This window comes from Paralichthys olivaceus, chromosome 21 (genome assembly GCF_024713975.1).
Source record: "Paralichthys olivaceus isolate ysfri-2021 chromosome 21, ASM2471397v2, whole genome shotgun sequence".
NCBI lineage: Eukaryota > Metazoa > Chordata > Actinopteri > Pleuronectiformes > Paralichthyidae > Paralichthys > Paralichthys olivaceus.
The window spans coordinates 1,773,315-1,800,976 of NC_091113.1; the positions used below are offsets into that span (position 1 = coordinate 1,773,315).

Genomic DNA, 27,662 nt, shown 5'->3' on the forward strand with positions numbered 1-27,662 from the left:
ACATGACGATTGCACATTTCCTCAAAACTTGTGTCACTGCTGCGTGAAGGAAGTGCACGTTTCAGAGACGCACTTGTGCAACAATCATGCTCGTTAATCGGCGTCTCGACGAGTCTCACCTGGTCTTAAAGGTGAAGTACTCACTGACACAGATAGTTTCATCCCACGTGTGAATCTCTGATCTTCTGACTGATTGACACATGATCTTAAATTTGAAATTCAGTTCGAAACAAAAACAACAACAACCTTCAACACAATGAAAAATGGCAACAAATATTTGGTCTTTTTATTCAACTGTAATTGTCTTAATCGTTCAAGTAAAATAATGTGGAATTACAAGGGATCAAAAGGAATGCAACAAATAAAATGAGACAAATAAAATAAAAAAAATAAGACCATCACCATAAACTACCCCGCCCCCTTCCCACCCGACCCCTCCCCCCCTCCTCCAAATATAACCTTTGCAAAAAGTAAATCGACAATTTACAGTAATCTGGAACTGTACCAGTCATTTTATTCACATATTTTGTCCAAGTAGTTTTTTTGTTTTTTTTACATGAACGAAGAGCAATGAAGTAACATGACAGAAAAATGCAGGTGAAAAGTAAAACATTAATTTGGTAGCACTGGTGCACAGGGGGCTTCTCTTCACGTTTTGCAGGGGTTGTATTTTTTTTTTTTGTTTGGCTTTTTTTTAAATTTTTTAAATTTTTTTTAATAAGAAGCTCAACACCCCGGCTTCAGGTGCTTCACAAGGCAATCTGAGGTTCAAACCCATTTGGCCAAAGAGGCACTCTTTAATTTCTACAACATTTTCTTGCCCTTTCAGTATAAATACATGACAATTAACACCTTTGGGAAGATTTGAAATTTGTCTCAAAGTCTTTAAAGACAATTTGCAACTTCAATTGATACATTTTCCGACCGCAGGAGAGACGTTACGAGACCCGAGGAACTAATCAAGTCACTGAAGTTGATGTATAAAACAAATTACTAAACCACGATGTGCCCTAAAGCCGAGGGCCAGATGTGCAAATGAGAAATGCAAGGCTGGATTAAAGAACAAATCCAAAGAACAGAAGTCGACATGGAAAAGGGGCCCAAGCAAAGACAAGCTCCAGCATAGTGCAGCAAAGATCACATTGACAGATCTGTTCTCTTCCTAATACCCTGGAAGAAATAATAAAATATGCATAACTTATCGACTGACTACGAAGAAACAATAGTCAGGACAGCTGACGAAATTTTCAAAACCAAACTTTCTAAAACCTCCAACTTACAATACAACTGGTCACTCCGAAGTTTTTAATGTCACACAAATGACTGTTCATTTGTAAGCCCGCCAGGGGGCGCTGTATTATCCCATCTTAACACATAAGATCTGAGCGTTCCAGTCTTTAATGATTACAGTACATAATGTGAACTAACAACTTGCCTTTATTTCCTCCTGCACCTTTGTCCCCCTCAAGTCCCAGTGGTGAATTCATCCACTCCGTCTTTCTGTCCGGTTACAGACGCACGATGACGGCGCCGCGTTTTCATTCTCAGTCCGTCGTCCCTGAGCCTTCCCCCAGCTGACAATAGCTGAGCTGGTGAGGGGACCAGCTCCAATTGGAAAGGGAGAGGGCCCAAGAGGCAGGTAGGTCCCTGGCTTCTACGTCCCCGTCATTCACTCGAGTGCAGACAAAGCAGCAACCTTGAAGGTCAGGACATGCTCTCGTATCTTGCTCTGCAACAACACTCATGCTTCCCTTTGGCACTCCGATCATGTCTTGTTGTGACGTTGTTGACTAGAGGAGGAGCGGGTGCTTGCGGCCGGCGTCCGGGCCTGCACCGCCGCCAGAGCTGCGACGCTGCGCAGCACCCTGTCCGGTGTCCCCTCCGTCCCCGAGCTGCTGGTCACCTCCTGCGAGAGCCTCTGCGACCTCCTGGTGTCCTGTCGACCCTCCCTTTGTTGGCCCCGCTTGTCCTTCTTGTCTCTCCTCTTTGCCCGATCTGAGCTCCGGTCCCTCTCGCGCTCGCTGCCGGAGGAGGCGCCGCGGGAGCGGGAGTCTCTGTGCTCTGTGTTTTGAGAGCTGATGCTGTGGGTGCGTTGGCTGCTGTTGCTGCTGCTGCGACTTCTGCTGCTGCCGCCTCCGTCCCCCTCGCCGTCGCTGCTCATGCTGCTGCAGGCACTGTGGCCCCTGGACAAAGACTGGGCCTCAGTCTCACCTTCCTTTCCCCTCGATGACTTCCGACTCACCCTCTCCTTCTCCTCTGGCTTGGCCCTCTTGTACTCCTTGTCCAGGGGTGGAACCAGAGAACCGGGACACTGTCTGGTGGAGCGAGACGCAGGCCGGCTCGACTGATTGGGTGTTGACTGTTTGCCGCCGGTGCTTCTATTATTAGCCAGAGCGACAGAGTTACTCTGAGGAGAAGCCGGTACACTTTTGTTTTTAGGCTTTTGGTTCTTGTCAGACAAGGAGGCAGGAGACGTCCCCGAAGTCTTGGCTGTGGTGTCTTTCCGAGTGGTGTGGCCCGGGGTGTCCACTCTACCTTTCATTGCTAGAAGCTTCGCTGCTGCGTTGAGAGCAGAGCATCTCTTCCCCAGAACTTCAGGCTCAGGAGGGGGGGTGCTGTTTGTTTTACTGTCTTGTGAAGACTGAGATCCCACAGACTTCCTGGTGGTCCTGACAGAGGACGTGTCACTGCCAGACTCTCCGCCCGTGGATGTGTTGGTATTGTTTGACGCGTTTCTCTCGGAGCTGTGCGCAGGTCTCTGTCCAGACCGGTTGTTTCCCTTTTCCTTCTCCTGATCTTGTAGCCTGCGCTTGGCTGAACGAGTCAACCGGTGCTCCTTGCTGCTCTCGCTTTTGTCAGAGTCGGAGGAGGAAGAGGAAGACCTGGAGCGCCTCCTCCGCGAGGCGGCGGCGGAGTGCTCCTGCTCGTCGTCTTCCTCTTTCTTTTCCGCATCCTTTTCCTTCGACTCCTCGTTCCCAGATTCAGAGGTGACGTCCACTCGCCTCCTCTTGGCAGGAAGTCTGTTTTCATACGTCCTCTTGTGGTGAGCTTGACGAGTGAGGGTTGCGGTGGAGCCTCCAGATGACGGTGAAGACGAGCGTGTGGACTCCTGGCTGCTCTGGCGACTAAGTTGCCTTTTCTGTCTGGGAGTTTCCTGCTCTTCAGAGGTTTCCACCTGTTGATGAGGTTCTTCTTTCTGAGACTTTGTTGAATTCTTTTCTCCTCCCTCTGTCCCCTCCTTTTCTGACTCTTTGGTCTTAGAGGAACTCTCCACCTTCCTCCTTTTAGGTTGAGACTTACAGATCTCCAGATTTGTGTCCTCCTCCTCCTCCTCCTCTTTGCTGCTCCTCTCTTCAGCCTCTTCCGAACGTACTTCACAGTCACTTTTAGACGCACACTCTTTGTGTTTGGACTCTACAGATTGTTTCTCAGATGAAACACTAGATGTATCAGTGGAGGGCTTCAGGGGCGGGGTCTCTCTCTGAGCCGGTGCGGACACCTCAGTGGAAACTCTCTTGGATGCAGAGGTTTGTATTTGGGGGGAAATGGCTGCAGGCGTTTGGGAGGTGGACACAGGAGGAGCTGATTTAGTTTCTGTGACTGGAACAGGAGCGGTTGTGGTCGTGGAGACTTGGGCGGTTGCGACAGTGTTTGTCGTAGCGACTGTAACCGACGTTTCTGTTTGTGGAGCTTGTTCAGAATCTGTTTTTATTGACGGTGTGATCTTTTCAGTCTTTTCTGCAGTTGAAGCAGAAGTTTGTTCTTTGGAGGAAGCTTCTTTTTCTGCAGGTGTTGTAACTTTGACAGCTTCCTTTGGAGGTGATGAAGTTATTGCGGCTGTCGTTGCCTCTGAGGTTTTAACGACGCTGGTGGATGTTGTCGGGCAGGGAGTGCAGACTGGACCAGGTGCAGGGGCTGATATTGGAGACAGGACAGCCTCTGTGGTTACATTTGCCGGCGTAGCAGCTTGCACCGGTTTGGTTGGGACTTTGGTAGTTGTCACATTAGTTTGGGCCGGAGAAGATGGCGCTGAAGATGTGGTGACTGTTGCTGCGGGTGGTGTTGCGGAGGCGATGGCTGGGCATGTGGTTGGAGCTGTAGTTGTAGGTTTTGTTGTGTTTAATGGGCTCGTTTGCACCGTTTTTACTGGAAGTGTCGTCGTAGCGGTTGTTGGGATCGGTACACTTGTTTCACTTGTTTCGGCTTCAGTTGTTGTCGTGGTTGTTGCTGTTGTAGGGGGAGATGTTGTGGTTGGTTTTTGTGAAGCTGATAAACTTGAAGCTGGGACAGATGTTGGAGTGATCGTTTTGAGCGCCGGCCGAGCAGGGGCTTGGGGCAAGACGTTTGCAGCAGTTGTTTTAGTTGTTGTGACTGGTTTCACTGTAGTGGTGACTGCTTTCACTGTGGTTGTCAGTAGTGTCAGAGCAACTGCTGTGGAAACTGTGGCGGTCTGGACAGCATCTGGTTCTGTTGGATTCAAAGTTGTAGAACCTGAAGGTTTTGGATCTTTAGGAGCGTTAGAAGCTTCAAGTGTTGGTTTCACATCTGGAAGAGACGAGGACACGGTGCTGGCAGCTGGAGTTGTGGTAGCAGGTGAAGCGGTGACAGCGGCAGGCGTGGAAAGTGTGAGGGAGGGTGCGGAAGAAATGTGGGCTGAAGTTGAGTCAGAGCTTGGAGCTGTAGCCGTGACTTGGGTTTGGGCTGATGTTGAGGCAGCTGTACGGAGGGGTGGGGTCGCCTGCGGTGCAGGTGGAGCTTGGACTGGAGCTGAGACTGGTGTGGACACTTGATTCGTTTTTGTTGTGGAGGCTGGAGCTGGTTTTGGAGCAGTGGGTGAAACTGGGGCGGAAACCTCAGTGTTAGTGTCGGTTTCCTCAGCTGAGGTAGACTGAGATGTCAGACTTGTGCCGACAGCAGCAGCTTTAGGAATCTCCGACTTGACGGGAGCCGGCGCCGTTAGCTCTGTGCCAGCATCAGTTTTTAATAAACCAGATACAGCAGAAGTGGCGGTATCTTTTTTAGAGTTCTGTCCTTCACCAACTGTATCTGACATCGTTGTGGAGTCTTTTCTGGGACGACCTCTCTTACGTTTCGGGGAGAGAGGAGGGTTCCCTTCCTCACTTGGCGAGGTGGGCTGTGAGGAAGGACTCGCCGTGTTGTCAGGCTCAGGTAACTTCAGGTTAGTCTTAGGGGGCCGGCCCCTCTTTCTTTTCAAAGGTGTCACAAGAGAGTTCACATTGGACTCTGCAGAGGATGAAGCAGCGTCTTTGCCCGGTGCCGTGTCAGTTTTTCTGGACTGGTTTCCTCCCCGTCCTCTACCCAGTTGCTGCTGTTGCTCTACCAGCTGTGCGGCCATGCGAGATTCAGTTTCCAACCTGCGTCGCACGGGAAGATTTCTCAGCACCGGCATGTCAGGGGAGAGATGGGGTGGGGAATATGGAGGATAACTTCTGACGGGCTGTTGGGGCACAGACTGATTTGGGACAGACTCTTGGTCCTGAGGAACTGCCCCTTTAGTTTTTCCGTCAGGGCTCGCTGATGTATTATCTTTGTTTGATTCTTCAACCGGACCCGCAGTGGTTTCCTCCACTGTTGCCTCCTCTGAAGAACATCCACCTCCAGTGCCGCTTCCACGCCGCCTCCTCCTTCTCGGCTCCTTGTCCTCCACCACCGTGACAAGCCTCCCTGGAAGCTTTCGCAGGACTTTGGCCGATGGAGAATCTTCAACAAGGCCCCGCAGGACTTCGCCGTCTGCTGACTGACGCTTGCGAGGCGATCTGGAGCTTGTGGAGGGGGGGGACATGGCATTGTGATCTTTGCCATCGTCGTCTTTTGTCTGATGGTCCACTTGACAGCTGGATTCAAGCGATGACTCAGACACCCTCCTCTCATCCTCCCCCTCCTTCTCCTCTCTGCCTGCTTTGGAGCTTTTACCGTCAGTCTCTACGGCACACTGTTGTTTTCGTCCAGGGGGGGAGGCTGTGGGAGGCGAAGGCACTGGACTGGGATGGGAGCGGTTTGGTAGAGTCCTGGTTTTGGTGGTCTGGTTATCTCTGGCAGGTGATGAAGCTTTTAAAGATTTGGCGGAGTCGTGGAGTCTAGTTGATGAGGAGGATTTTAGATGGTCTGTGCGGGACGGGGTGGTAGACACAGAACCAGTGTCTTTGGCAGCTCCTCGTACTCTCAGACCAAGGCGGGGTCTTTCAGGCACTTCTCTTGGGGTTGTAGGCTCAGGCTCAGTTTCAGGCGAGGCCCCACGAAGCCGACCACTGGTCCTTGTAGATGTAACAATCTTGTCTTTGTCCTTGGGTTTACGCCCTCGGCGGGCTGGAGCTGGCTGAGCGGGCTCCACTGACGCTGGCGGTGATAAAAAGTCGTCGTCGTCATCATCAGATGAAGCGTGAAGCTTGAGGCCTTCCTCCTTGGCCTGGTCCAGTCCCTTTCTGGCAGCCTCTACTTGCTCCTGTAGACAAAAAGGCAATTTGGTTTTCTTAAACCTGCTGAACTGTCAACATCTTAATTTCAAACAAAACAGGATGGAAGTTAAGAAAAGGCCTTACCTCAGCTTGCTTCAACTCCTCTTTACAAACATCTTCTAAGGAGGCTTCCAGGAAGTTCATGGCGTAGCGTTCGATGGGAGTGAGCTACAGGTAGGAAGAGAATATGATGTGTCAGCTGAGCACAAACAAAGTGTTCACATAGAATCCTAATCTAAAGCAGAAAGATGTAAAATACCACCACAGACCTAAACTGTCACGTTATTATTTCAGCTTTTATGAGGAACTTTATACAAATGTAAAATATAAAACAGATGTATGTTCCAGCCCTTCCAAGATTATTCACCTGTTCCACCAGAGCAGCTATTTCCTGCTCAGCCTTGGAGAGCTCCTCCACCTCCTCCTGTTCGCCTCCGTCGTCCAGCGGTATGTTCTCATTGAACTCGGCCAGTTCTGCCACCTGTTCCGCTTTGGCCTGAGAAGCTGCTACGATGTCCTCCTCGTCCTCTGCGCGACACAGGGCCTGGAAGTATCATACCAAGATGATCTCATTATCTGTATTCCAAGACACCTCCAACTCAATTCTGTCAATCGGGCTGGAAGCTCGCAGCAAATACAGCAGTTAAACAAACCTGTTCCAGAATGGTGGTGCTCTGTTTGGTGCTGGCTTCTTCTTCCTCAGCTTGCGGCACGGAGAGCTCCACCGCCGCCTCTCGTTTCTCTCCCTCATTCATATCAAACAGCTCTCGGATGGTTTGCTGGGGGACAAAATGTAAATGAGACGCTTACAACGGTTCTGTGTACAGAAAAAAGAGGCAATTACACGTCCTCATGATCTCACGTTATCACCACAACCTTCTCAAAACAAACTGCAGTACTAATGGTGTCGTTTACCCCGAGCATTAATCAGGAAATGTCAGCGTATTCAAAAAGTGTTTTTACTATAAAAGGTAGTTTAATTAAAGGAGCGTGTGTTTGTACAGTGATTCATCATCACAACATAAATATATTGGTGATGAAAAGCATCAAATAGTCAGAAGCCTCCAGAGAAATAATGATGAGGATCCAATTTGACATCAATATCTAATTTATGGAAACTTCCGTTGCCGCCGCTGTATATTTACCTGTTTGAAGAAGGCAGTGGTGAAGTTTCCTCCTTCAATAGCCATATCTCCCAGCATCCTCTTCTGATTGGCTTTCTTTAAAATGTTCTCCTCCACTGTGCGCTCACTGATCAGCCTGAAGAGGAACATGAACAATAAACATCAATATGTTGTTTGACATCACATTTCCTCATTACTTTATTAAGGCCACTGCAACAGCACTGTCACCTGTAGATGTGGACGTCTCGTGTCTGACCAATGCGATGGCAGCGGTCCTGTGCCTGGGCGTCCATGGTGGGGTTCCAGTCACTGTCGTAGAAAACTACAGTGTCGGCCCCGGTCAGGTTCACCCCGACACCTCCGCTGCGAGTTGACAAAATGAAGCAGAAGATGCGGCGGTCTGCATTGAAGCGCTCCATGAGGGACTGAGGGAGGAGCACAGAAGATAAGCATCCAGAACGTTTGTCCCAACTTCCTTCTTTCATTTGTGTTGACTTAAAATAAGAAAATATTCAAATATATGGAGGTAACGTGTACAAAAGAATAAAATAATGAGAAATACAGAAGGAAATCCCTCCAGTTGGTCTTGAGAGGTCACATTCAAGAGGCCACTGTGACCTTTGACCACCAAGATCTTTATTAATCCGTGAGTCCAAGTAAATATTTGTTCCAAATTTGAGGAACTTCCATCCATCCGTCTTGAGATATAACGTTCACGGGAATGGGACAGACGTACAGACGGACAACCTGAAAACGTAACGCCTCCATCCAGCGCAGAGGCATAAAAATGAAATCATATTCTCACATAAGATTTTGTTAAGATATCGTCAGTACAAACCTGTCTCTGCTCCACGCGGGTGCTGCCATCCAGGCGGAGGTAGATGTGTCCATGGTAGTTGAGGAACTGTTCCAGCACATCTAACATACGCGTCATCTGAGTGAAGATCAGCACCCTGTGGCCTCCTGTTTTCAGCTTCCGCAGCAAAGTGTGGAGAGTCTGAAGCTTCCCTGCACACACAAACCAAACGTACCTACCAATCAGCACTTAATATAAATGGTGTTGGAAGAAATGAAGGAGGTTATTTCATAATACTAACACAATAAATCAGCTCTACTGAAGTCACAGAAAGGGTAAGTTAGTGTCAGCGTTCAGAATGTACTTTTAATTTCTGACGGTGAATGTTCAAACTTAAACAGGGCGTTAAAATGCTCTTTAAAGTTTCAGGTGTCTTGACAACGTACCACAATCATACTGTATGAGCCTCAGATCTGGGAACTGCGTCCTCATGTAACACTGGATGCGATGCAGGCTGCGAGTGTGCGGAGCGACTTGGGTCGAGAGCATGGAGGAGAAGACCACCTGCTTGTGGCTCAGAGAGGGAGGAGGATGGCAGCAGTGCATGGAGATGGGAGGAGCCTCTACAGGGGGAATCGCGAACGTAAACCTAAAATAAACACATAAAAATACAAGTTAGAGCAGAAATAATTCCCCCAAGTTAAAACTCTTGATCCTCAGGAATGAATAAGTCAGAAAACACATCAGCTGATCACCTGTCTATGGCGTCACTGAGCAGCTCCAGCCTCCCCTCAGTGCTTCTGATGGCCTCTCTCACGGCGCGACTCTGACACAAGTAGTCGTATTTGTTTTGCCACTGTGCAAACAGACAGCTGCTGTGACCCGACCGGCCCCATTCCCCCTGAGAGCTCACGGCGGCTGGGGCGGGACGGGGGCCGGGTAGAAAAGTCAGAAAGTTCAGAACCTCCTGGCCGTACATGGGCTTCGCTCTACAGTGCTGCTCGTTGGCTCGAATGATGAAGTCCAGCCGGCTGTTGTGCTGTTGTTTGGAGCTCTCAGCCAGCCACGACTGGAGAAAGAAGATGAACATAAGTCAGGTAAAGAGTTACGATGAAAGTGGTTAAAACAGCATCGATCACACTATTAATCGTCGCAGAGGCAGCATAAATCCTCACATATAAGCCGATAGTGGCCGGTGGCATGACAGCACCAACAAGGAAGCTTGCGAGTAGAGGCCAATAAAAAACAAGTTGAGGATGAAATTACCTGCAACTAACAGCTTGTGTGTTTTTTATTTTTTTTATTTTACATTTCCACAACAATAAATCTTCAATAATTAGATTTTAAACTCACTGAGGTAAATAAAACTATTATCTCTCAACTGATTCAGCGACGTACAAATGTGTGACTAACTGAGATACATTTTTGCTGAGACCTGTCGACGGCGATGATCTAGAGGAACAACTTGCTCACCATGTGGAAAGGAGAGCGAGGAGGTGGGCGAGGCACTTTTCGGACTGGGGGGTGGACTTTTACACTCGGCCTCGACTTCGTGGTAGCAGGCGTTCGACTGCTGCTGCTGTTGTCACTCGGCGTTGCTGAAGACTTGGGTGCAGAGGACGAGGGCGTCACTGGAGCTGAGGGGAGGATAGAGGAGGAGGCAGAGCAGGGTCATTATAAAGAACAAATGGAAAAGGGTTTGGTGAAAATGGATTAAATTTCTACTTATTCTCTCGTCTTTATGGAAGTATTTCCTTGATGTATTGGAATATTATTATTACTGTTAGTGTTATTGTGCAGGATGGTGCCTGTGCAGAGTTTGTTAATTGAAGGCGGTTTTCACAATTCAAGTTTCGCTCTGCCCACTTTTAAATATAAGTTTAAGACGCAAAACAGTGAACTTTAAAGTGACGTTTAGCTGCATTAACAATACTTGAGATAAACTAAGACGCAAGATATGAACTGTGAATCTCTATATACATGGTGCAGAGCAAACAGAGCTCTCCTCTACCCTGACCTTATTCTAAAACCATGATTTCTAATTTTAACTGTGGTAGAAGAGGAGCAGCGTTAGTCCTGTTTAAGTGTGGATCCTTCCCTCACAGGATGAATGTGTTGTCATCCACATGAATGTGAAAATGTATAAAAACAAGTCTGGATTGTTAAATGAACAAAAACTTGTTTAGAGATACTTTCATGCAACCACCTTAACTTCCTGCATGTTTGCTCTTACATGATGCAGGACACACCTCTGAGACTCTAAAGCAGATTCAAAGACTTGGATGTCAGGGAAGGAAGAAATGCTTAAGATTCGTTGCAACAAAGATCTGAACCAGTCCTGCCGTGTGTGCATGCATACAGCTTTATGAATAGCTCAGGCTAATTATCTCACCTGGCTTCTCTGCGCTTGATGGAGGAGGCTGCACTACTTTGAGGACAGGGCGGGGGAGTTGGGGCTGGTTCGGGGTTGAGCTGGGGTTTCTGGGAGGAGCTATGGTGTAGTGGGCGGTAGCAGGACCAGGGGTGCGCTGGGCAATTTGCAGTGGAGCAGTGTTTCTGACAGGGGTTGTGCTGGCATGGACGTGCAGGGAAGGGGAAGCCTGGGGAGCAACACGAGGGGAAGGGGCCACTGCCAGGGTGGGCACAGGCCCGCCCTCCTTGCCTGCTGACTGACGCACAACGATCTTCACAACCCCAGTGCTGCTCACGATGGACGAGGGCACTGAGGAGAAATAAAGACATAAGGACGAAGAATTTCTACATACATATACAAACACAGAATATAGTTCTACGTCTTCAGTACAACAATAACCTTTTCTACATAACAGACATTCAGTTTAACTTTATGGAATCTGAGGATTTAACTCTTCAAATAAAAGATATAAAAGAATTATTTTTGTTTAGAGGCAGAAAGTGAAGAAGAGGAAACAAGAAATACCTTGTGCGGAGGCATTTAGAGGCAGGCGGTTTGCAGGGGGAGCTGTAGAGGGCGTGTTTGCAGGGTGGGCGTTGGCAGCGCTCTGTAGCTGTACCTGAGCCGGCTGACTGATGAGGTGGTGCTGCACCCCGCTGGACACCAGGTGCATCACATTTCCTGTCGGGTGCATCACAGGATCTATATTAGTTTCATTCGCACTCATTCGCTGTTCTCAGACACGTATTGCAGAGGATTTCCGGAAAATTGTCTTTCACACATGCACAATGCAGCCGGAGATTCTCTGCACAGATGCATTCACAACAGCAACAATTCCTCAGCATGATTCATGTGAGGGGTGAGAGGCAGGTGATACCGAAATAATTCCCCTGCTGAGATCACGTGATTTTATTTACAGCACATCGACACTCGCGTCGGCTCTCATCACCAAAAGCTTTACGATGTGTACTAGAGTAGCTATGACTACTTCAGTATTCTTGGGCTCCGCCAAACTGGCTTCAGGACAGAAGCAAAATAATATCAATATATAAATTGACCCAGTGAACTTCAACTGTTTGAAAATATTTATGAATTCTTCTGGTAACTCGAGTTCCTACTGGAGCAGCTTGTTTTTACATCTCAACAATTATTGTGGTCGTTCTTATGCACATGTGCATCACTCATATTGTCAAAGACGCTCTTAAAAGACAGCACAACAATGTTAAAAGGAATCGAACAACCAAAAGGACAAAATTATACAACCACTAAATGTTTTGGGTGCATGAGAAAGTGATTTACACTCACAGAAAATCTGATCAACTTAATTCACCTGGATTCTTAACAAAACACGTCGCACACTTACCTTGAACAGGACGTGGAGCAGCAGCTGGGACTTGATGGATCTGCGCTCCAGACAGAGTCAGCTTGTTGCCCTGGAGCTGGAAGGTGACGGGTTTACTGCCCTGACACGAAGACACAGGTCGACCTGCCAAGGAGGCAAGCTGGGCTATACTCACTACCTCACCAGCTACGGAAGAGAATGAGAGCAGTTTTGAAGCTAGGAATTAAATATTAAATGAAGTTTTTAGGATATAATGGCACAATTATCACCAACTTAGAAATTGATGCACCAGTAAAAAAGAAATACTACTTACAAGGTAACCTGGCCTGCATATCTGGACTGAGCAGGACCCTCTGAGACATGATGGCGCTGGGGTTTGGACTCGGATGAGCAGGAATGCTGGCAGTGCAGGGAGCGGTGGGAGGCCGTACGGTCAGCACTGGCTTGGGCGTGTTGGACCTCACTGCAGTTTGAGTTGCAGGATGCATGGATGGGCGGGGAGGAGGGGCGGAGGCCACAGAACACACCACTAAAAAGGAGGAAAAACAAGGACACTGAGTAAGAGAACAGGGGGACTGACAATGGAGGCATGAAACTAAACCAATATGTCTGTTGCCTATTGGTTTATGCTGAAAGTAGTAGAACGTATTTCTGCTTTTCAGTCTTTTGTTTGAAGTAATTTTATCCCTTTCACGTGCCTTGTTGAACGACAGGAGCAGGAGTTGAGGAGAGCTCAGTCACTGGAGGAGGTTTTGGGGTTTGAGCTGCAGGAGGCACGGAGCAGGTTGGTTTGTTCATCAGTAGGGACGCTCTAGTATCACCTTTAGGAGGTGGCTGGAACATTCTAAAACAGACAGAAATAGGTTAAAGATCAGTTATAGTTTTCATTTATTGAAACACATGCAAGTTCTGGAAATCACAAAAGCGCTAGCATGAGACTAAACCACTTTGCTCATTCCTCCCTTCCCTGTCACTACTCTCCTACACTGAGCCCAGCACTGGAAACGTCCACTAGAGGTTAATAGTAGCGTGTAGCCTACGTACAATAGGAATAGAGGACCAGAAGTAAATACTGAAGATACAAAAAGAATGAGTACCTGTTGACCTTCATGCGTACTGGTTTGGGTCTCGGAGGGGGTTCAGGGGACTCCACAATCTCCTGGATAAGTTGGCGGCTGACCTTGTGGCGCGGCAGGAACACGTCTGCCTGGTACCGGGACACGCGGCTTTCCAAACCAACAAGGTCAAACGAAGACAGGTCGCAACGCTAAGGATGAAAATTCAATGTTTTTGTAAACGCTGCTTTGCTCAATAAGCCATTTCAATGTCCCTTAAATGCTGACCTTTAAAGGAGACACCTCCAGGGCATCCTGCACCAGCGAGGCCGTGTGGAAAACAATGGGCTTCGTGATGAAGGGAGACTGGATGGGTCGGGGGTCAAACAGGTTGGGGTGGTTGCACACTTTGCGAAGCTGCATGAGGATGTTAATCACTGACATGAAGTGACCACTAGCCAGCGTTTCCCGGGTCCTGGAAATAAGAAAGACAAGACACTGAGACATTGCTGGTAAAATCTATAATAGAAGTATTAATAATATTCAATAACAAGTAAAAGTATTCATTCATCTTTAGAGTTTTGATGTTAGTTTGGAAAAGCAACAATACTAGTTACTGCACTGCGGTTGCAGGCCTCTGCCAACTAGTGCAGGTTCCATGTCCATATTTCTACATCATTTTTTCCCAGATTTGTATAAAGGTCACTGTGACCTTTGCCCTTTAACCACTGAAGTAAAATCACTTCATGAGTCTCAAAGACAACTGATGAAAAGTTGAAGAAATTCCTCAGACAACTCAACAACATAATGCCTCCAGCCACGATCTGTTCACCGGATCATTTCCAAATTCTCCTTCTGAACGTGAAAATGTGGAAACTTACGAGGCCTGAGCCATGAAGTCGTCGTAGAGGAATCGTTGTCTCTTGGAGAGGCGACAGCGAACCACATGTTCATATTTCTTGGGCATCTGCTTCTCGACGTCGATCTTGATCCTCCTGAGCAGAAAAGGCCTCAGCACCTTGTGGAGCCTCTTGACCAGGCCCTCGTTGTACTCCTGACTGCCCTCGATCATTCCCGTCAGCGGGTTGGAGAACCACTCTTTGAACTCGCGGTGGGACTGGAAGACGTGGGGCATAAGGAAGTGCATGAGGGACCACAGCTCCATCAGGCTGTTCTGCAGAGGAGTTCCTGTGAGCAGGAGTCGCCGGTGGCTGTGGTAGAGGTCAGAGGATAATGTTAGATACATGCGCCAAGATTTATATATCGTGAGGATTTTCAGAAGACAGAGGAGACAGCAAAGCATTCGTAAATGCACTTGGAGGCTCGACAGAAACAGGAGGAGCAATCTAAAAAACAATGTGATACACGATTCTTGCTTGAATCACTGATTCACATTTTCCACCCACAATCCAGATTTCCCACAAGAATAGTGGAGAAGTGATTATCTCACTTTATTACATCAGTGTGCAGTCCTTTTTTAGGAAAACAGACAAATACAACTAAACAGGGCAAAGACAATTTAAAATAAAGAACTGATAGATTAAATGTTCTGGAAATTACACATATTTGAATTAAAGCAGTCATTTCCACCTCAGCTTTACTTTTTCTCTTCTACTGCTTTCACAGAGAACCATTTTACGTGTTATCCATTTTTTATGAAAACAAAATTTAAACTTGAGCTCCTTCAAAGCTACATCCACCACTTGAGACGAGCAGCACTGCAAGAGTTTGTTTCGTACATGAAAATGTGTTTGATATTCCTGAATCCAAACTTTTAACACGAGAGAAAGGCAGCAGACACGGCCCAGCTTGACGACACTGCGTCTTTGGATTGCAGTTATTTGGTAGAGGCTTTGGTCCGATGCAGCCGTTTCTCTCTACACTCATCTTGACGAGTCGTTCAAGGAGATTGTCCTTTTAAGTAAGGACCTTTAAATTCAATCAAGAAAGTGGGAGAAAAGTCTACGACGTGCCCAAAAGATGTATGAGTTGAATCTTACCGCATCCTCCCACAAACGTATGCCCTGCTTTTGATTTGACTCATCAAAAGAATTACTCATTCAGTGCTGCTTCTTCAGAGGATACACAGCACCCAGATCTACTGACCTGTTGAAGTTCAGCAGACTCTGCCAACGCTGAGACTTGAAGTTCTTGATGTTTTGAGCCTCGTCTAAGATCAGGTACCGCCAAGACTTGCGTCGAAAGGCCTGATGATCCTGGAGCACCAGCTTGTATGACGTGATGCACACGTGGAAAGCATTAGGTTTCGTCCAGCCCTGAGAAAGGAAAAGGGAAACAAAAGGTTTTTCATGTGAACTTTTTTTTCCTACTCTGACTTCAGCCTATTTTTTTCATTTTTATATCTGCCAGATATATTCAAATAAAATTCATCAGCTCAATGGAAATGTACAAACTGCAAAATAACACTCCAGAGTCAGTCAGCTGATTACCTGTCTCTTTAGCTTTCTCTCTTTTTGGCTGCCAAAGTAAGTGAGGATTTTAAACCCGGGACACCAGCGCTTCAGCTCCATTTCCCAGTTTAACATCACACTGGTGGGGACGATGATAAGGTGAGGGCCCCAGTTACCTAAAGACAAAAGAACAACATATCAGCAACTGAAGGTAAAAGAAGCACAGACAGAGTTCAACTAATGTATAAAGATTATTGAAAGCAAAAGTACAATAACTTTGAACTAAAACAAACTGCGGCATGTATAAGTAGCACTAGAAGCATAATGAGTCTGGCTTTTACCTTTTTCACAGGCGAGGTGAGCTAGCAGCGCGATCGTCTGGATGGTCTTTCCCAAACCCATCTCATCAGCCAAAATACCATTAAGCTTTTTCTCGTACATAGTGACCAACCAGTCGAGTCCAATGTGCTGGTATTCTCGTAACGTGCCGTGAAGCAGGAACGGGATGGGAGTCTTGACCTTTTATAGGACAAAGTGATGAAGTGATGAGAAATTTATGGTCCAGAACTGCACAGTATTAAATATTTAAACAAAGATACGCACAAAAGTACTTGTGTTCTTACAATACTGCGGATCTTCAGAATGAAGAATGAAAGTTTTTTACTCACTATTTATAACTTAAAATCTCTTCAACCTGAATTAATTCAAATATTCACGACTGACCTTCGTTGTAGCCAAAGTGTAGCCTTTAGGCTGCAGGCTCTCGGCAGTCGCAGCGATGTGACTGATTTCTTTCTTTGGTCGCGAACTAGAGGAAGGTGGGCTGCTATCTCCCTCCTTTAGCAGGAGCTCCATCCCTTCATCTCCACAGTCATCCCCATCCTCCTCTTCCTCATTCTCCTCTCCCTCCTTCTCACTGTCGTTCTCCTCAGCACTGTCTCCTTGTGAATCTGAAAGATAAATGACAATCAATCATTTAAGGAAATATTTCCCATTCAAACAAGTTCCAAGACCTCATCAGCATTTTGAACAGATAAATAATTGATGTGACATTAGTTTTGATTCCCTCTTCTCTGTGAGCAGGTTAGTACCTGAGGAGGAAGTGTTGCTTTCGACATCACTCTCATCTTCTTCGGTCTCCTCTTCCTCATCCCCAGACACCTCGGAATCAGAGCTCGCTTTAGAGCCAGAAGCAGAAGGTGCCTCGAAGTCTGAGGCATAAGCTCCTTTGTACTTCTCCAGCAGCTCCTCCATCGTCATGTCGCCTACAAGTAGAGCAGAGACATGTCAGGGTAGAGGTTCACACATCAAAATGAAAGAATGAATGACTGAAATGCAAAAAACATTGATGCTTAAGACATTGAAAATTCAATCAAACACAACTGTAAAATGTTTTCCGAGGTTTCTGTGGGATCATTGACTAAAACATCACACGATGAGCTGTTTATTTACAGGAACAATTCCTTTTGTTATAGAAGCTTCATTAAATTTAAATCAATTTAAATTTGAAGAAAAATATCTAGTCATGACCAAAATAAACATATCAAACAAAAGAAAGAAAGAAAATGAAAGAAATGTTTTAAATTGTTTGGACATCAACAGAGAGCTGGTATCTGTCATCAAATGGATAAAATACCCCCTTAAATATTTCTGTGTGATTTCGCAAACGTTGTCTCAACAGCCCGGAAAAAAACAAGTCTACTCGATACAAGTGTTCACTCTTTTCTATTATCCACCAATAATAAAAAAGCACCCACCTTCTTTTGCTAGATCATCCAACTCCTCAGCATGATTTACGTTTCCTTCTACCTTCTCCTGGTCTGCTATCGTGTCCTCCTCATCCTCAGCTGAAAATGAGAAGACACAGAAAATAAATACTCGACCAACAACAATTTCAAGGCATTCAAATCAAATACTGGTGCATGGTTTTATTCTTATTTTAGTATAAGTGAAGCATGTTCCAGTACTTGTTGAGGGTTTTCCCCCTCACATCTTATATTTAAAATCTTACCATCCTCTTCATTGGCAGTGAATTCCCCATCTTCCTCCTCCACTGATGAAGAGGTTTCATCAGAGCATTCTTCTTCTGAGCCCGACTCCTTCAAAGTAATGATGAAAATGATTCTGTGATTAAATGACATCCAATGATATATCAGAGAACACATCCCAGTGTCGGCAGGTTTGCGTGGGTACCTGTGGCAGTTTGAGGGTGCTGAGTAATTGGTCCAGGGGCAGCATGCCCTCCTCCTTCAGCAGCTCAATCTCCCTCCGATGGCTCTCAGCATCATTGCCCTCCTGCTGCTCCTCCACGTCTATTGTCTCCTCGTCATCCTCTTCCTCACATGGAGGCTCAAAGTCCCTATCTGGATAAAGGAAAGAGTTTTTAGGGGATGAAAAAGTGCAAAAGGAAAGAAAAAAATGATTAAACAGATATGTCTCGTATCTCTATTTGGGCTCAAAGGGTACAATACAAAAGCTCATACATCTGAAGGCATACTCTTCAAAATACAAGTTAGAGTTTCAATACAGAGATTCTGGAGATACACAGATTCTGGAAAACTGTGTTTGCACTTCAGCACCAAACTGTGTTAGATAATAAAATGAAGGTGGGGCTGCTCTCCTGACACACAGATATCCACCACTTCCTTATTCTATCTGAGCAAACTCTAACATGAAGGTACAGTTCACATCCACGCTTCAGAAATCCAACTTCCATCAGGGACAATGGACGCAGACGAGTGTGACCAGTTTGACAAGTTTACCGTCTGTTGGTTGACAGGTGTTGCTCGAAACGTTGCTCATGAGGTGTTGTACAGAGAAATGTTTTATAGCTGACTTCACGAGTGGAGCCACGAAGCATTTCAGCCTCAGGTTATCAGGTGGGACTTTCACAGAGATGTGGGAACATAGTTGATTCTCTCAGATGCAACAACCTTGACAATAAAAAGGAGCTTTTTGTTTCCACTGAACCTTCCACTGTGGACTTCTAAGAACTCATTCATTGGTGTGTAGCTATGACAACGTCCCTGTGTGAGCCAATGAATCAGCTCGTAAATCGCTCGTATATGTAAAAGGTGCAGGTTTTCTTTATTACTCACCATCCTCATCGACAGGAGGCAGTTGAGATTTTGGGGGTGTCACAGGGACAGTTTCAGCCGGCCTGGTGGGTGCGAGCGACTTGCTGAGGAGGTCTGAGTATTTCTCTGTCTGGCCAACGATAAAGTCCAGCTGCAGGTCCAAAGCTTTCTTCCTCTTCTCCTCCAATCTGGACTGCTGCTTGTACTGTACCACCTTTATGAAACCAGGTGAAATTCACTTGGTAAATTCAAGAGAAGCTGCACAAAATCGTTTTTACTGCTGAAAAGTGCATAAAGACCATCAAGCACCAACTACACAGCTAAACACTGAACCAGAATGTTTTGTTTACTCTGATTTTGTGAATCTGTACCTTCTCGACACTGCTCCAAAAAGCTCGCACTTCCTTTGCAATGGAAGATGCCACTCTTCTAATTTTAGCGTGCTCGTCTCTCTTGGCTTTTTCTTCTTTTTGCCTCAGCTCCTCGTGGTGTCGCATCACCATTCGAACCACCTGATAGCACAATAACATATACAGCATTTAAAATCTTATTGTACAACCAATCTTTTAGAGAAGCGTAAATATTACATTTCCAAGTGTGTGGACGTGAACAGTAAATCTAGAGTGATTTAACTTAACCCACCTTTCGAGCCACCCCTCTCTTCCATCGCCTCTCTTGGGCAAAGTCAGCAGAGAGCCACTGCATCTCCTCACACAGGTAGTCCCAATGAACTTTGGGTCGCATCGGCTCAGTCAGGCGGGTGAGACGCTTCATTGACCAGAATCCCTCTCGCTTGAATGCCTGGGTTCGATGTTCAATGTCTGCTTCCTGCGGGACACAATCAGGAAGAAAAAGAAAAATCACTACGTAAATCCTGACGACAAACTGTTTTGCAACAGCTGTTTCTGAAAGGTGAGCTAGGTGGTTTAAAAATGTATTCACTAAGAAAAAAGTATTTCAGTGCTTTACATATATAATATCTGAAGGCTCACTCACATGTTTCGCCAGCTCAGCCATGTCTGTGTGACGCTCTCCACGGGGTCGCTGAGGAGTGGTTGGATCAGGAGAGACAGAGGATGAACTGTAGCCACAGACGGACAGAGGAGAGACAAACTTGCCATGAGGACCCCGGAGAGGTGAGGACTTCTCTCGTCGCGTTATGGCCCAATCGGAAGTGGGAGAGGGGCTGGGGTAGGAGGTGGACGGCGAGACAGGAGATGAATTGGCGGTGACCCTGTCTGCGATCCATTGCCGTACCTAAAGGCCAAAGGACGGAAAGAAAATACTTAAAGAACATAAAGCGGTGAAGGTAAAGACAGTGCTATAGATAAAAGGCACATGCACAAATTAAATGAAAGTGTGTTTTTAAGAAGCGAGTGCGGACATGCTCCAGAATTACAAACTGACCATCAACTGGACAGTCTGTCAGCAGAATTACAATCATAACATAGCGGAAGTCAAAGAAAAGCCTTATGAAGTTACACCAAGTCATGAGTGCCAGGATGTGCCCGAGAATGCCCTGTTAAAAGAGATGCCTATCTGGGTATCTCACAACCAGCACTTACCTTAAGGAACAGTGCCTTTCTGTCTGTCCTGCTCTGTCCATGCTGGAAAACACACATGGCTTAGCATGCGGCCAACTTAAAGAATAAAATCACTAAATAATAAACACAACGCTCACACAAGTTATATGAACTACATGAAGAGAGATGGGATAAATGGCAGTGACGCCTTATAGGTAAAACATGCCAGCAAACCTGATTAAATGCAAATACAATCCTAAAAATATGTTTGTCCTTGACAGTTATGTAAAAGAAAACCTGTTCCTAAGGACACACAGTGTGAGCTGACCAACTCCATTGCTGCTTTACTCACATCAATAGTTTTCGGATTAGAAAGTAAAATCAACTTTTCTTAGAGTCAAAGGAGAGACCACACAGGGAAAATATATAAAGTTTAGAGTTTGAAATAATCTCCACAGTCTTGACATTCATGGACAAAGTCTGATGCTTCAGTCATGTGTTTTTATTCTCATGATGAATATGATCCATATCTATCATTTTCCAGCCTCTAGACCCACAACACTGCCATGGTGTTCTTTCCTCGTACTACTCTGGACTGTAGCTCTAAGTCTACGACACATATTGATTTAATTACCCAACATCCCGTCCTTCACGAAAATACCTTGTGTGATGAGCTGGAACTTTCTGTTTTGTCGGCGTCGGGTTCTTCGTCACTGCCTTCCTCCGGGCTGCTGACCTGCCCTGAAGTGCCCTCTAGAGCATCAGCTTCTCCTGTTTGGTCGTCCTGGTCCATGTCCTCGCTCTCGTCCTCCACGTACATGGAGTCAGGTTGGCTGATGGGGTCAGTAGGGCTGCTGGATGGCGTACCTTTCCTTTCCCCTGACCCTTCAAGCATGTGAAGGGTGTGGGAGGTTCTAGGTGGGGTGGCATCCGTAGGTGTGACATTATCTTGGGTCACAGCTTCACTTGTTGAAGCTTTAGTTACAGTTAAGGCCTCTTTGTCAGATTTGTTTGTGGGAGTCTGGTCATGTTGAAATGTGATGTTCCCGCTCACAGAAGGCTGCACCTTGACAGGCAGAGCTGCTGTCACAGATGTTTTATCGACAGAACACTTCGCCTGGTCGTTCTGGCTGCTAAGAGCCACTGACGCACAGAAAGAATCTGCTGCTGAGTCAGTTTGGGGAAGGCACTCTTCAGACACCGAGCCAGACAGAGCACCGTGGGTACTGGCCAACTTTCCGCCCACATTTTGTTGCTTGGACACCTGTGACAAGAAGGAGGATGGATATTTCAGGAGAGATGTTTCTCCTGGTTTGAGCAGGAGCAGCTTTGGATCTGTGGTACTAGAGGAGTGAGAGGTGTGGAAAGCCTCTGGTTTGGTTTCTGTGGCCATAGCAACGTTCTGAATACTCTGTGATGTAGGCTCTGTCAAAGAAAAGGCTTCTTCTGTCCCTTCATGTGAAGAAACACAGGCCTCAAGCTTTGTGGCATTTAAAACAGTGAGTCCTGGGGTCTGTATTAGAGAGGGCTGATTCTCTACAGGGGAAACGTGCACTGAAACAGCGACAGACGATTGCATTGCAGTGACCACTGGGGATATGAGACATAAAGAGCCAACTGTTGCCTCAGTGTCCGGTTTTTGGGGAGCTGTTTGAATTTTAGGAGGATCTCTGACCTCTGTTTGATCTGACACTGCTGCACTGACCTGCGAACAAGTCGTCACAATTTGTGCACTTGTGCCTGCTTGTTCAACAGTGAATGAGTCAGATGTAACAGCAGCTACTTCAACTACACAAACCTCACTGGAGTTTGCCACTTGAACAGCTTGGTTAGGGTCTAATACCAAATGCTGTCTGACATCAGCTACCCTCATGTTTTCTAAGGACAAATTATGGGAATTACTGTTTGAGATATCCTGCAGTTGATTTGTGTCGTGTGATGAAGGCAAGGGTTGCTGGGAAATGATGAGAGTGTCACTGTCATTGACTGTGTGAATAGATGGTCCGAGGTGCATCTCCAAGTCCTGTTTGACATTAAACTCCTCAGAGTTTCCCAGTAGCGCGTTGAAAAGGTTCACCTCATATCCTGGAGAGTGAGGGATCTGTGCGCTGCCACTGGCACAAACCGTTTCCTCGGCAACCTCCTCCACCAGGCCACAAAACTCATACACTTCCACCGGCTGTGAGTCTATCTCCACATCTGCCTGAACCCGTTCCTCATACAGCTTGGGTTCAGAACTCAGCTCGTTGACGATGGCAGCTTCACAGACACTACCATCCTCTCGTTGTACGATGTAACTCTGTTTCAGGTGCATGTCAGACCAGTCCTCGTCGATATGAGCCTCCTCTTGGACAACCACGATTTCTTGAGCATCTCCGGGCTCAGCAACCAGGGGCGTCTCTGTTGTGGGGAGTTGATCAGAGGGGGGAGAGGTTTCTGCTTTAACAACCTGCCCCGCCTGCAGGGAGATTACTATGCCACTATCAAACAGGGGAGGGGCAGCAAAGGGTTTTGAGGAACTATCCTGTGTGGAAGAATTCTCTGGCAGCATTGTGAAGTCAGACGAGGAGACGTCCGCGTCCGTTTGTTCTTCCCTTGTGCTACTCTCAACCTGCTCTCCCCCAACAGAGCTCTTCTGGGTGTTGCCGTCTTCTCTGCCAGCTGTGTCGCTGGACAATAAGCTTGCGTTTCCAGAAGTGTGTAATCCATGAAGTTTTTCTCTTGCCTCTGGGGTCTCAAGTATTTCAGCTGATGGAGGTTGCGTTTCACTGTTAGAGGTTTCAAGAAGCGCCGCAACACTATCAAATGTCTCCACTGATTCAAAAGAATTTGCCTTCTGTAGTTCTCTGGCATCATCTGAGATCGTCTTGATGATTTGAGGTTGTGTTTCTGATGTGTCAATTTGTTTAATCTCAATACTGTCAGTAAATTGGAGCAAAGATTTTGAGTCCTGGTGACCATCAGCTTGCCACGCAGCACCTGACGGAGGGATATGGCTGTCTTGATTTGCGTGGACAAGTGAGTCCCTGTTCGACTGCTCCACAGCCCCATGTTCTGTGCTGTCAGCATCCGGTTGTGGGACAGAGGAAGTTGAGATTTGAGATGAGGTTTGTGGGAGAATATTCCCAACTTTCTGTTCTTTTCCAACAATTTCCATATTTGTTCCAGTCTCTGGTTTATATTCCAATCTGTTGAACTGCTTCTCTTTTGCCTCTGAAATAGCCAGAAGTCCTTCACCTTGTTCAAGTGGTTGAATCTGGTTCGTGTCACAATTTGATTGGCTTTTCTCTTTATCAGTTTGTGACCCATACTGCAGCTCTCTCGCTGTGCTGTCGAACTTTGTATCTGGGGCAAGAGGCGGACATAGGGAAGCTGGAAGCCTTTGCATCTCATCCGAGGAGCTAAGGGATGTTGGCAAGGATCTTGCACCTGCGACAACTTCTGCAACTTCTTCTGAGACACTGTCCGTAGAGTCGCAGCTGATGGGGAGAGACTCAGGCAATGATGTTGGCGGTGCGTTCTCCATGCCAAGGAATGCTGAGTCCTTGCTCTCCTGCAATGGCACGGTGGATGGAATGGTGAGTGGAGGGTCTGGGCGGGGGGCAGCTGCGACCGGCTGCTGGGCATGCCGAGGTGACTCCCCGGCCACATCCTGTGCAGCCTGGGGCTTGTCACCGGGCAAATCCACAGCCGGGGAGGCACGCTGCCGCGCCGCCTCCTCCCCAGAGCTTCCTTCCTCTGTGCTGCCCCGGCTACACACTGCACCTGAGGGTGACAAAGGTTAGGTTATTACCTCAATGTCTGGACAAGGTGGTTAATGCATTGAAACAAATCCGGACATTAGAAAATAGGCAAGTCCACAAAACTTCTCACCTGTCTGTGGTGTGAGACACAGATCTTCTGTGCTTTCTACTTCCAGGATGCTGAAATTAGGGTCCCCGCCACATATTCTGAAGAAGAGGAAAACAAATGGAGCATAAATTATTGAAATAAAATCAGCAATTGCATCTCTCTCACATCAGAATTAAAACTGTGCAGTGGTGTAGAGTACATTTACTGTAGTTAAGGACAACTTTAAAGGCTCATTTGTTTTCCCTCCATGCCCGACTCTATTTCTACTTGACGACACTTTAAAACAAAGTATTTACATTTTCAATATACCACATTCACCAGACAGCTGTAGGTACTAGTTATTTAAAAACAAATGTGAAGAAGATCCAGTGAAATATGACTCTTTGTATTTAAACTACCCAACCACACAGGTGCAGCTGAAACAAACAAGTTTTAACTATTTTGATCATTGTCATTATTGATGCAAAAATACCTTCATAAGTTTTACAAATCAAACAAAACAATAGAGGAAACATTAAGAATATTAAATTATACTCATTCGATGCAGTCCTTCACTAAATATTGATTAAATTCCCTTTAAACAGCTAAAAATCCGAGGATAACAAGGGTGACTTTTGCAGTGACGGAACTGATGCTGGAATATAATCGGATGTGCAGTTAGTAAACAAAGTGATGACAATGTGTGGGACGGTGAGTGTCACATGCAAACACTCGGGCGAAAGCTCGACTTGTGCTTTAGGAGCTTGCAGCTGCCACATCTGTCTGAGAGTGAGCGGGTGATCATGCAGCTGTAATAAAATAAAGAGTGAGAGAGGCTGCATGAGACGGTCTCCAGCTCAGGGCTGCGTTTGCTGCAGTCGCCCACAGGAAGGTGTTCTGCAACATGCGCTCCCAAGACACAAGCCGCGGACCAAGCGCGCGGGCCTCCACTCATTCATTCTGAGGCTCTTTGTAGATGCACAGCTTGTTTACTGAGGCTGCCCGCAGCCTTGTGGCTGCAGATCTGCGTGGAGGAAAGACACCTTTGTCTATGAGCAGTGGCGTGAATAGACGAGTGGCTCGACTTTCTCAGTCCCAGCAGAGTCGCAACGTATCCGTTCATGTTTTAATGAAAACACATGGAGGTGGTTAACGCCTATGAGGTCGCTGGTGCTCCGGTGAAATGTGTCTCCCTTTTAGCTAACGTCCCCCGGAGCATTGCCCTGCACGGTTGGGGTTTAGATCGGGTTCTGTTGGGCGCCGGGACATGTACCTGTGCAGGCGGTGGGAGGGGGGGGGGGGGGGGGGTTAGGTCGGTGTTACCGCGTTATGAAAACCCGACTGACTGGAGACGGAAATACACCGGGTGTCGGGTTGTAGTCACGGGGAATCGATCGGGAGGCAGATTTCGCCTGCACACCGGTTTGGCTAGCGCGGTTAGCAAGCTAGCGCTAGCTCCCACAATAACAGTGCTTGGGTGGCACTGGTGCTAACAGCCGAGCTAGAGGAGTTAGGAGCGGGGCTGCGCCACATCCGTCCCGCGCTCATGTGAAAGCTCCGGCTGGTGAAGGAGCCGCTTTTATTTTACACCCACACATACGATCCATTGCTCGCGCCGGGACACCGAGGGGGAGAAAAACGCATTAAAACCCCGCTTCTGCACTTAACACAGGGTGGTGGGGGGGTGGGGGGGGGAGAGACAATCACCCGTGACGTCATTGCGTGGGGTCAAACAGCTTAAATGAATGACTTTTAAAAAACATTCACTTTAAATCCCTCGTGCTTATTAATTCAGGTGCAAACATTAAAAAGACGAAAAGAAGGAAAAAAAAACAATGTTCAAAAGTTCCTTATGAATTTTGCAATGATTACACGGAGGGGGGGGGGTGCAGGGGGGGAGTCGCAGTGTCCCACCGACACCGGCGCTTCAGCAGCGACGAGCCGGAAGCGATGGTTCCGTCGCGGTTTGTTTCAAAAGGCGCAGTTTACGTGGGTTTTCTGGGTTTTCACTGTGTCCCGGTTCTCCCGTCGAAGCGCCGTTAAATCCGTTCAAAGTGCCGCGGTGGGTGAGCCGCGGTGGCGGTCGTGTCCTGTCGTCCCTCCGAGTCTCCCTCCGGTCCCCCCCGTTACTTCCTCCTCGCCCCCTCCCTCTCCAGGCCGCCATCTTAAGTTCCCACCTACCTGAAATTTCCGAGCGATTTTCTTTTACTAAATTCTCGCTGAAGGAGTCGTCATCCGCGTGAGATCGCACTCAATCCGCGATGCCAGCGACCCGAACTGTCTCCCGGTACCCAACGAGGTACCGCCGGGTCTGCGGGAAGAAGCTCAAAGTGCGGACCGGGAGAGACTGGGCTCTCGGCGGCAGAAGGTAGCGGTCGCGGGGAGGAGACTTTACGCAGCGAAATGGTGGAGGAGCGCCGCTGCGACCAAGTACCGAGCTGCGGTAATCCCGCGAGATCTGGAGCAGCGCGGCGCTTCAAATCTTTAATATGTGATTTATTCTTCTTCTTTAATATGTTGTTTATTCTTCTTCTTCTTTAATATGTTGTTTATTCTTCTTATTTAATATGTTGTTTATTCTTCTTCTTTAATATGTTGTTTATTCTTCTTCTTCTTTAATATGTTGTTTATTCTTCTTCTTTAATATGTTGTTTATTCTTCTTCTTCTTTAATATGTTGTTTCTTCTTCTTTAATATGTTGTTTATTCTTCTTATTTAATATGTTGTTTATTCTTCTTCTTTAATATGTTGTTTATTCTTCTTCTTCTTTAATATGTTGTTTCTTCTTCTTCTTTAATATGTTGTTTATTCTTCTTCAATGTTTCTGACTGTGGTTTCTTCTTCTTCTTCTTTAATATGTTGTTGTTTATTCTTCAATGTTTCTGACTGTTGTTTCTTCTTTAATATGTTGTTTATTCTTCTTCTTCAATGTTTCTGACTGTTGTTTCTTCTTCTTATATTCTGACTGTAGTTTCTTCATCTCCTTCTTTAATATTTCTGACTGTAATTTTTCTTTAATATTTCTGACTGTAGTTTTTTCTTTAATATTTTTGACTGTAGTTTCTTCTTCCTCCTCTTTAATATTCCTGACTGTTTCTTCTTCTTTAATATTCCTGGCTGTTGTTTCTTCTTCTTATATTCTGACTGTTGTTTCTTCTTCTTATATTCTGACTGTTGTTTCTTCTTCTCCTTCTTTAATATTTCTGACTGTAATTTTTTCTTTAATATTTCTGACTGTAGTTTCTTCTTCTTCCTCTTTAATATTCTGACTGTTATTTCTTCCTGTATATTTATGACTGTTATTTACAGAAAATAGTGAATCTAACGATAATTACGTCATATTTCACCTGTTTATTTCAGTCCTAATTATAATTTATTCTCACCAAGTTCTATAAATCACTTGAACAATTACAATAACATGACTGTCACATGATTTGTCTCGTTTCTTTATTTATACACGCTCATGTCAGCATACATGCATTTACATGTCAATAGGTTTTGTTGTAATTTTGTGTGACAATCCCAAGATGATAAATCTCCAAGTTATTATATATTTTTACTTTTTTAAATTACAGTATTATGGTATGTAAAAAACTTGCTTTTAGAAGGTAGCA

At 46.3% G+C, this 27,662-nt stretch overlaps 1 protein-coding gene across 3 annotated transcripts; it reads right to left on the reverse strand.

Moving 5' to 3' along the window:
- Window positions 1–482: 482 nt before the first annotated feature.
- srcap (Snf2-related CREBBP activator protein) lies at window positions 483–26,600 on the reverse strand. 3 transcript variants are annotated; one of them, XM_069517257.1, is made up of 34 exons: window positions 26,230–26,600; window positions 24,091–24,167; window positions 20,879–23,982; window positions 20,260–20,301; window positions 19,691–19,951; window positions 19,337–19,522; window positions 19,066–19,206; window positions 18,716–18,908; window positions 17,811–17,980; window positions 17,629–17,716; window positions 17,375–17,464; window positions 16,709–16,882; window positions 16,341–16,567; window positions 15,959–16,136; window positions 15,657–15,793; window positions 15,313–15,482; window positions 14,088–14,417; window positions 13,495–13,681; window positions 13,249–13,418; window positions 12,850–12,995; window positions 12,465–12,680; window positions 12,173–12,337; window positions 11,335–11,490; window positions 11,059–11,118; window positions 9,870–10,033; window positions 9,152–9,465; window positions 8,843–9,045; window positions 8,439–8,608; window positions 7,829–8,025; window positions 7,622–7,736; window positions 7,130–7,255; window positions 6,844–7,020; window positions 6,561–6,644; window positions 483–6,463 (listed from the first exon to the last, which is right to left on the reverse strand). In XM_069517257.1, exons 3-34 carry the CDS (start codon window positions 23,741–23,743, stop codon window positions 1,766–1,768), a joined length of 12,600 nt encoding a protein of 4,199 aa, XP_069373358.1. In that variant the 5' UTR covers window positions 23,744–23,982; window positions 24,091–24,167; window positions 26,230–26,600; the 3' UTR covers window positions 483–1,765. The 3 variants fall into 3 exon arrangements, with proteins under 3 accessions (XP_069373358.1, XP_069373356.1, XP_069373357.1); XM_069517255.1 differs by having other exon boundaries at window positions 10,789–11,118; XM_069517256.1 differs by lacking the exon at window positions 20,260–20,301 and having other exon boundaries at window positions 10,789–11,118.
- Window positions 26,601–27,662: the final 1,062 nt, after the last annotated feature.